Genomic DNA, 10,135 nt, shown 5'->3' with positions numbered 1-10,135 from the left:
CGGGCCATTGTAATGCTGTACAAAGCTAAAACAATAAATGCACCTTTTTCCTTTGATAAAGGACAGAAAGGGCATAAATTAGGAAAAAGAATAAAGTAATTAATTTATACAACGCGTGACAATTTATTTGCTTACAGTTCAATCAAGCTTAACGCATGTAATTATCGTGCAGTTGTAGGATTTCACATGTTTGAATACGAACGTGAAACCAAATGCAAATACGAACAATTTGGGGTTACAATAAAATTCGTCATCCATGCAGAACTTCAAAGCAATCATTCTGTCTAATAGTAAAGCGCAATTCTGTACTAAATCAAACAATTCAATAAATTGAATGTTAAGTTTAATTAATTTACTGAAAAATGTCAAAATTTATTCGATTGTCAGTTGAGAATGTCATATTCGCTCGTAATGGTTTTATGGTTATGTTTAACAGAAGGCAGTAAATCGTTTAAAAGGCACGTTTCTAATTCAATTCTTCCGATTACTGGCGATCCTAGTTATAACATTTCGTCATGGGTTCGCCAATTACACTTGCAGCAATGCGCGATTGTTGAAGTTGGAGAAAAGTACTGTGGGGTGGGTACATTTCTGTTATGCGAGAATTGGTATAACAAAGTGAAGGTTTAGGTGTACGTAGAATTTCGAACTGTATCTCTGCTAATGGGAACTGACGTGCAAGAGTACTTTCTGGGATTATGCGATGCAGAAACACTGCGAAAATGGAATTTTTGTTCAGCAGATTTAGCAAAAGAACGCCCGTATGAGTGTACATTCGATATAGACATAGAAAAGTCGGATAATCCCTCCAGAGTTCACCGACGCTTGTGTGATATAACGGGTTTGGCATTTCACGGCGAATTATGCAATTGCAGTCGAGAATTCGGAGGAGAAAAACTCCACCGTGTCACAGGCAATTAGGTAAATACTATAAATATGAGTTTATTTAACAATTAGTAGCTTTCCAGGTTTCCCCACGTGCTTTCTCCCACCACTACCAGAAACGTTATGTGAGCCCAGAAACGTTTGCGGAGTGGCATCGTGCAATGCTAGCACTGTAAATCACCAAATTCACACAGTAAGCTGTAATCCTAAGTGTATGGGGGGTCAACCGGTAAATCCAAGCGTTAAAGAACGAGTTTGTAAGTTCAAGTTACAGTTCTGTGAATTTCCCGGAACCACTACTGCTCAGGCCCCTAAGATTGAATCATTCTGGTCGGACTGGAGTGAAGATTATTTTGACGATGAGACAGCATCGAATTCTAAAGATTTTAGATACACACAAGCCATCTGCATTAACAAAAACAGGTACGCGCAAATTTGGCTAGAACATGTACTAACTACAGAAATTCTTAGTGGACTGGGTGCAATTGACTGTTTGGGTCCCGGAAGCAATTGGTACAAACCCACACATTTGCGTAATGATTCACTGACATTAACTGACAGTTTTCAGCTGTCCTCCCGGCACGGAAGAATGCAAATGTTTCATCTATATAGAAGACGGAATACTTAAATTGTCCAGAAGACACAAATCAAAACAGTTAAATTCGAGGGAGACAGGTAAACATGTTCATTCACTGGATCAAACTTCATCTTCGTTCTTTAGAATGGGAGTACTACAAGAATATAATGAAACAGAGACAAAATACCTACAGCCGAAACATAGGGTTGAAAAGGACGAGACTGCTGATAGGTAGAGATTACGATCTAAGAAAACGCGAAGAAGAGGAATATGATGAGGGAGACAATGATGAAGAAGATACTGATGCCGAAGATGTTGTACTTGAGGAAAGCACTGACGACATTGAAGATCGGGTCGCTACAGAGACATATGACAAAGACGAAAATAAAGATGGAATAGTAGACATACTACAGGAAAAGAATGCATTTGAAGATGCTTCAAGTTCCGCAAGGAACCAAAACATCAGTTCAAGTTGCACTCGGAGCAAGAGTATGGTGTTTATTTATGTATCCTTGTGTTTTATAACATTAGGTAATAAGATTAAAACGTTTATTTAAATATATGAATCGAAACAATTTAACAATATAGTAGATACTAGAATTACTGCTTAAGTTAAATGAGAATATAGCGTTATAACTTGTTGATAGCCAAGTTTTTAGACCCACCTAAGGGAAAGTAATCCACTGGATAACCTAACGTAGATGCGAGTTTTTGAAAGTGTGGAATCCAATATAAATTGCTAGTATGGTACTTCCAATCTTGTCCGGCGAAAAACGATGGGCAAATGACGTCTTGATCATTTCCTATATTTTTTTAAAAAGTAAAATTCCGACAGAATCTTATAAGGTGCGATCCTCGACTTTGTTAAACCGCCCAGCAACGAAAAGTTACCAGGACAGTAACATCTTTGCTAGCAAATTTCATTCCAACGTGACAAAACGGCACATAATTGGTACTCAATTTCTGCATCAAAAATAATCGTTCATGAAAAAATTGGGCAGGTTAATTTAATGCCATTACTTGTCGTCTGTGGGGCGCAAAATTAACTGGCATATAGTCGTCATAGAAAGTTTGAGCCGAATAGGTCAAGTAATGGAAAAAGCTATATACCATGCCTAAAGTCACTAGATATAGAAAGTACCGCAATCATCCGCCATTTTTGGGCAAATTTGCTGCCAACTTAAAAAAATTGACAAATAAAATCTGAATAGCTGTCATTTTTTATAACCTAACTTCATAGTACTGTCATGTTTTATAAAAATATATACAGATATCTCCAAACAGGTGGAACAATCCCTAACATTAAAGTTACTAGAATCTGGTAACTTCCGCAATTTTTGGGCAAAAATCATGCGTTCTCTCTCTAACACACGAACCCAATGGATTGCGGTACTTTCTATATTTAGTGACTTTAACCATGCCGAACGGGCGAAAACAAAGGCAGATGCCTGCGAATAAGATGTGTGTTTTCAATTCGCTTGTAAAGCACCTTCAGTTAAAATATCAGAAAAGTGATCTACAAATAAAGAAAGTTATGTCTACACATGCGCAACTTGTTCTGTGACCCGCGATTTTAATTTGCTTTTAATAGGAAGCATCTTCCGGTGAAATTTTAGAAGAATTGAACTACCAAGAAGAAATGCAAGTCCGCGCATGCTCAATCACTTTCTTGCGGTTTTTAATCTGCGGATGCGAATTTTCTTTTTCTATATCATAGAGGTTTTCGTTTGCTCAATGAAGTGGAGGTTTAGATAATAATAATAGCGTATATTTTGCCAACAGTTAAAACACCATTTACAGGGCAATTAAATTACAAAATAACGAATAGATAACTTAATAATCAAATATTATTTTACGAAAAATTTTAAAAAAATTATGGAATATTATATGGTCTTAAATGAATAGCGTCTAAGATTTCGGAAATGACGGAGTTAAAGAGATCACAACTATGAGATATTTTGTTGAAGTTGCTACACATAACATTCACTGGTGATTTTAACATAAGATTTGTTTGAGCTCTTTTGCATTGGAAAAACAATGTTGTCTGGATGATTGCCTAGGCACTAAGATGTCTATTAAAGAGAGTAAATCGGGGCAGTCCACTTTTCCGGCGAATACTTATATAAAAAAGTGTTAAACTATTAAAAAAAATAATGATTCGTTATAACGAAAGACGAATCGTTGCCGTGTGTACGGGGTATTACAGAATTTGAACTATTGGATGGTTGCATATTCAAAGGAATTCGTAACTCAAAGTTACGTATTATAGAAATGAATAGATGTCGATATTGATGCTATCAGTAAAAGAATATTATCTTTGCTCAGGAGTTGCACATTTTCCAAATAATCCTGGGGAGTATGCATTATTTCCATTAGTTTACCTGATACTCTTCATGAACAGAAATATAGTTATAATATTTGATATGCGTACTCAAAATGGATATAAACTATTCCCGTTAAATTACGACAGCTAACACAACCATACCGATTATTCAAAAACTATTTTCAAAATTTGTATTATATTATCAATCAAGGTTGTGCCTGACCATTCACCATGAACCATGATAGTCAATTGAATCAAGAGAGCTTGACATGTTTCTAAGGATGAAATGGAAATCAGCGTGTCATCCCACAAAAAAAAAGTGCATTGCGTGCCATGATCGACGAACAGGGAGATCTAAATTATAAATTATCGCGAGCGAGTTATACCATAAAATATGAACTATAGTTGCATAATTGCTAGGGATGGTAACTCACCTATTAACACGCTACCGCAATTACTTACAGTGAAACCTAAAACTGAAAAAATCAAATGTTGCGGAAAGCATTTTCTTTGAGGGTAAAAAGGATGTACTTTTTTCCCTAGACATTAAATTATACGACTACTTATACTATATAAAATGACAGGTTTAATGAAAACGTCAACTTTATGTCTGTAAGCGTTTAATCGTTGAGTGAAACTTCACTCAACGGTTGAATGCAACAATTTTCAGTCCAAAAGTATCACTTTTAAATAATAACCATCTGATACACACTAATTATGCCTTACATTAATCCGTGTTCCATCATTGCAACACGCCGCCGTTTACTACAACCAAGAGAATTTCAATTTCAATCACCATTTCTGTCATCTACACGTCACCAATTTATCACCTACATTACATTTTCCTGGAGCGACCGGCAGCGAGCATTGTTAGGTGCAAGTTCTTTGATTACCACTGAAAAAATTATCCTTGTTGCAACATTTGCACTCACTTATTTTACATAAGAAATGCAATGACATGCACAATTATTATCTACTAAGCTGTGGTATTGATTTTTGAGGTGATCTGGGTCACTTGCTTAGCGTAGTATAATGATTGAACAAATCCTAGAAGAGTGGCTGTTAACGAAATGATGCACTTGCATACGACGAAGATGACGTAATCCATCAACAATGCACTATGTGCCACATAAATTTAGAATACTACTCTAATATTTATGTTTTGTAGTTGACAGCGACAGGCAAGATGAGAATGTTACGAGCGTAGGAGAAATGTATAGAGTATTCGTATTTCCTCCCCTTTATCTGTACTGCATCACCGCCCTAAACACAAATCACGAATGTCGACAACACATTTCTGTGGGGTTTCTCAATTGTTACCATTACTTTAGATACAGAACATAGAACAAGATGGAATGCACAACGCAGCGCAAAGTACATACTAATGCTCATATGATAACAATAATACACCACACACAGAAACAATATATTTTCAAATTAACTTAATTTTTTACGTTGCGGAATACTAATTTTAAAACTTGAAGTTTAATTAGCTAAGAATCGGGGTTGCTCGACTCCCAACCAGCAGTATATGCCAATGATATTACCAAACAGTATACATCAAAGCCTTAAAGCTGGATTTTTTCCGATACTCAATGAGGATAGTTTACTCATCACTCAATCTTGCCGTGATCAATTTTGTAACGTCGAAATGTGGAAGTTTTTCAACTCCAGAGGTTTAATTAAATTAAATGATCAATCTTACATGCATACACTATGATTAAAATTCGAGAAACTTTTCGTAATGTCCCTAATTAGTATACGTTATTAGTAGGAGACACCTAGGCCATCATGGTCAACCGCGACATTATTATACAAAATAATGTTCTAAACATTCGTAATCTATAATTACTCTCCATAGGTAAGTTTATTAATTGTCAAGGCGATGATAAATAGGTAAAGAGACTGAGGATTTATTGCACAAATATAACATGGAGATGAATTACAAATAAACAATAAACAACAATATTTCGAAATCATAGACAATTATTTGACTACTTCTTTCGATATATTGGTTATTATATTCTCAAGTGAAGCGAATAAAAATAAGTAATAAACTTGCAAGTGTGATTGTTTCAATAAATATAAACAAATTCATTTCTCCTTTGTTTAAAAGTTAAAATGTGGTAATGTATTCAAACGATGAAAAATATCTGATCGTGGCAGCAAGAGTAGAAAAATAAATACAAATTTTAAAATAAAACGAAGAAACTGCTAAATGCAGTATTATCTACCTACGTCAGGAGAGGCATTTGGAAAAATAAAAAATTGTTAGATTTGCAATAACACTACCAAATGAAGAGCTAAATTCCTATTCGTTATACGCTTACCCGCATGTGCTGCAACTGGACGCGAAGACAGTCCACCTTTGTCGACTGATCAGAACCGAAAACTGGACATGAACCCATATACTGAAACAAATTTTCAAAATATTATTTAATAGTATACTATTAGCATCTAAAATTAAACATTAGAGCGATTAACTCCCTTGTAGTCCTTAAATAATATCGTTTTTCACTAAATAATTTCTAACGGAGACCTATGAGAACCTATGTACCGTTGGCGTATTAGAGCCACCACTGGAAAACATTTTTACATCGTGAAACAATGCTTTTACTGTTCAACAATGTTCGTGCAGGTTCATTTTTGCATTCTGCATCCATTGAATTCAGTTCAATTTGCTCTAATTTTGCCAATTTTTGTGTAAGCTCTGTGCCATTGCCCATTTTCAAAAAGCTAATGTACTCAATTTTAATTGAAATTACTTATTGTAAATTATATTGTCTTCAGCTATTTATAACTCAGGGTTAAGTGAATCCGAAATTTGGTTTTATTTGACATCAATGTAAATGTTATTCCTATTTTGATTTGTTTGAGATTTGCCAGTTATTAATTGTCATTTGATTGTTACTCGACTTGATTATACTCGTAGCACTCAACTAACTTTCTTCTAAAACGTAATAGGTACCTGGTAAAACTGCCTGTTCTGCAAAGGAATACGTTCAAATACTATTACGTTTTAACGCCAAAAAAACTCGATTCACGTCTTCCACTTCACAGAGCCACAACCAAAACAAATGCTTGACCAACAAAATGCGTTGTTTAACGATCGGTTCGCTTGTTTAAAATTTTTGCCTTATTACTACCTTTGTCCTCCCTTTACAAAGTAATGGGCGTCTTCGCAAAATCCAACTACACCTGTGTTCAATACGGGGATAACACGTCCTTATCTTAAAATTTAATTAGTAAACTTCTTATCTACAACCGGAGAAAAACACGAGATTAACTTTTACACATACTATGCAAATAAATTCCAGTTGTTCCTTATCTTACTAACACAAACTACCTTTTTAAAAAATAAACAAATTAAACAAAGCAATTATTTAAACAATATTAACAAGTAATCATTCTGATACAAGCAAAATCGACTTCGAAATCAAACGACATGATTGCGTTCTATCCCAAACCACATTTAACGTTCATGAAAAAATTGAAATTAGACATACAGGGTGACCCATTATTACTTCAGGTGCCGAAGCGAAGTGAAACGTCCCCCTGACGTACTTTACACAACAACACGAATCTTAGATTAAACTGAGGAACTCAACGACACAACATTTTGTAAGTGCAATTGTTTGCAAGGTATAGATGGCAATAGAATCAAAATAGTAGCTTTAGAACATACACATGTAATGTGTGCAAGGTAATTGAACTTCACGTGTAGTTATAAAAAAAAGTGCAAAGTGTGTGAATATCGCTTCTGAAAGCAGAAAGTCTTTTACAGCCCAAATTTTTTTTATTTTTGAGGATTAGTGGAAGGAAAGGGTAGCAAATAAGATGCTCCAATAAGGGTATAATTATGGGTTCAGGTACTTATCTAAATATAGACAAGATTTGCGCAATGTTATTTCTTATAAACTTTTCTTCAGTTTTCTAGATAATAAACTATAAAAAATGATCAAAGTCCTCGTGTGAGATCGAAGGGACTTCAGCGCATTTTTGTGTGGCAGATCAGTGTTTTATTAGCCAATATTGACTCCACCATCAATAAGATCTTGCCGAAAGCTACCACGTTCACTTTGTCGGTACCATTTTCTCACTTACCGTGCACTCGCAATTCGCGTTTGAAGTTTTGACTCCACCATCAGTAAGATCTCGTCGGGGGTTACCACATTCCCTTTGTCGATACACAGTTCCGACGTCCCGTTCATTCGTAATTTACATTTTGGTAGATTTCGCTAAAATCCCGGCATAAAATCGTATTCAACTTTTGGGTACTTCACATAGCTCGACCTTCTATTAGTGACACGAGAAAGAGAGACCGCGATTCGCGCTGTAAGAAACTTTTGGGCGCCCAAAGTCGACTACCCCTTGAAGCGCGCCGCGCAAAAGGTGGTTTATTTTGCCCCTAGGAAAAAAACAAAATTCCGCCACGCAGGAGTTGTGCGCGTTGACAAGATCTTCCCGACGGCACCAATTTGAAAACAATCGGAGAAAAACTGTAGAAGAAGATAGATAAAAACTGAAAAATCTCCAGGTTAGTATAATACGCTCGGGGATGGCGTCCAGATGTCGTCGACTCCAAATCTTGTAGCCCCATCCCTAACGTTCTTAATTACACGGCCCCGATAGTTACATGTACACTCCTTGTCTTTTTACAAGCGTTTTTCTACGGGCGCGCATTTACTGGCAGCCAGCCAGCCAGCCGACCAGCCAGCCAGCCAGCTAGCCAGCCAAAGTGAGATTAAAAGCTACTTTTTACAAAAAAAAATTTTTGCAAAAATGCGCTAAAAAGAGTCGACGTTCTAAAAGGGTACCCAGCATCATTAAAATCACGTCGTAGAAAATTCTTACAAGTTACAGAAGGACAATACAAACACAATAAACAAAGTTGCGAAATTGTGCACCATTGCAAGCAACTGATACGCCGGATGTAATTTCGCCGGTAAACTTGATTGAAAGGTATTGTGACTTGAAGGTACGTGCTAAAGACAAATGCTGCTTTGATATAATGATACTTGGCAAAATGAATCGTGGCAACAAAAGAGAAAGGATCGATTCGATTGTATGTTTTGTACGTCCGACCGTACCTTTGCATTAGGTACTTTTAATTCAACAATTACTAAAGACAAAGTTGTGTTTGGTACCCAGTTTATTTCACAAGCGATTATAGATACGGTGTGCAAAAGCCAAATGGAATAAATTCATTATTTTGGTTACTGTATATAGAAAATCCCGAAACACATCAAATTTAAATTATAACTGACATTTTTACCTTCAACTCCCTTCGTGTGACAGTTACTCACAAAATTTTAAACGGCTATGGGCATTGGTTCAGTCAATTTGCACTTTATGGTTACCAAAGGTCCGGTACAGGATTTTATTTTTTTGACTTGTTTAAATGGTAAAGAGAGAGAAAAATCCAGTTTTACCAATAGTCTAGGCGATAGAGACTGTAAAATTGGCAAACTGGACATTTTGAGGTGGAAAAGAAAAAAATGGTGGAATATGTTCAGTTAGGTGTCAAAAACAACATATTAAAAATCCCACCCTCCAGACCCTGTGCTAAAGGCTCCAGCCACCCCACCATCCCCCAAAAACCGCGTTTTCGCACTTTTTGGCTGATATCTCGCGATCTATGAGGTCTATATGAAATATTTTTAGCTGAAAATATTTCTCGGGAAATTTCATACAAGGTAGATACTCAGAAGTTAGCCTATGTGTACCTCTTAGCCTAGGAAATTCATAAAAGCCGCGAAAATCATCAATTTTCGTGGCTTTTTGCAAATATATCGCGACCTTTAGGGCTAGATGAAATATTTTTAGCTGAAAATGCTCCTCATGAAATTTTTTACAAGGTAGATACTCAGAAGTTAGCCTAAGTGTACCTCTTAGCCTAGAAAATTCATAAAAGGAGGCGAAAATCATTATTTTCCTGTTTTTTTTTGCGGTTTTTTGCAAAAATATCGCGACCGTCAGGGCTAGATGAAATATGTTTAGCTGAAAATGCTCTTCGTGCAATTTCATACGAGATAGGTAACTGGAGAGTTTCACCTTCAACTTTCATGTGTGAGGAAATATTCATTGTAAAACAAAGTATTTCTATGTACCTACTAGTACCTACCATTTATTCACGTAAAAACAGTATTTTCATATTAAAATATTCACACATTCATTTACACCTCAACGTAATCATTATCCTTATAGGTACTTATCCAAATCAATTCGTACTTTTTCGATCAGACTTCTTAATCAAAAGTTATAGACTAGAAACCAATTTGAAAAAAAATTCAAAGGGCTGTAACTTTTGAACTAGTAGCCCAATCTTGGAACTATTTGAAATTATGGAT

At 35.8% G+C, this 10,135-nt stretch overlaps 1 protein-coding gene across 1 annotated transcript; it reads left to right on the top strand.

The window, feature by feature from the left end:
• The first annotated feature begins 411 nt into the window (after positions 1-411).
• Positions 412-5,129, top strand: LOC116166428. The gene is made up of 8 exons (XM_031481380.1): positions 412-579; positions 631-913; positions 969-1,114; positions 1,160-1,308; positions 1,357-1,398; positions 1,454-1,560; positions 1,607-1,951; positions 4,954-5,129. The coding sequence occupies exons 1-8, from the start codon at positions 412-414 to the stop codon at positions 5,127-5,129; spliced, it is 1,416 nt and encodes a 471-aa protein (XP_031337240.1).
• Positions 5,130-10,135: the final 5,006 nt, after the last annotated feature.

This window comes from Photinus pyralis, unplaced genomic scaffold, assembly GCF_008802855.1.
Source record: "Photinus pyralis isolate 1611_PpyrPB1 unplaced genomic scaffold, Ppyr1.3 Ppyr1.4_LG3b, whole genome shotgun sequence".
NCBI classification, from domain to species: domain Eukaryota; kingdom Metazoa; phylum Arthropoda; class Insecta; order Coleoptera; family Lampyridae; genus Photinus; species Photinus pyralis.
This window is presented reverse-complemented; position numbering and strand designations above follow the sequence as displayed.

Bases quoted from the DNA above. Each gene is read 5' to 3' on its own strand.
- LOC116166428 (XM_031481380.1), top strand. From the start codon at position 412: ATGGTTTTATGGTTATGTTTAACAGAAGGCAGTAAATCGTTTAAAAGG. The intron at 1,115-1,159 runs GTAAATCCAAGC...TTCAAGTTACAG, and splicing joins AGTGTATGGGGGGTCAACCG to TTCTGTGAATTTCCCGGAAC. The intron at 1,399-1,453 runs GTACAAACCCAC...GACAGTTTTCAG, and splicing joins TTGGGTCCCGGAAGCAATTG to CTGTCCTCCCGGCACGGAAG.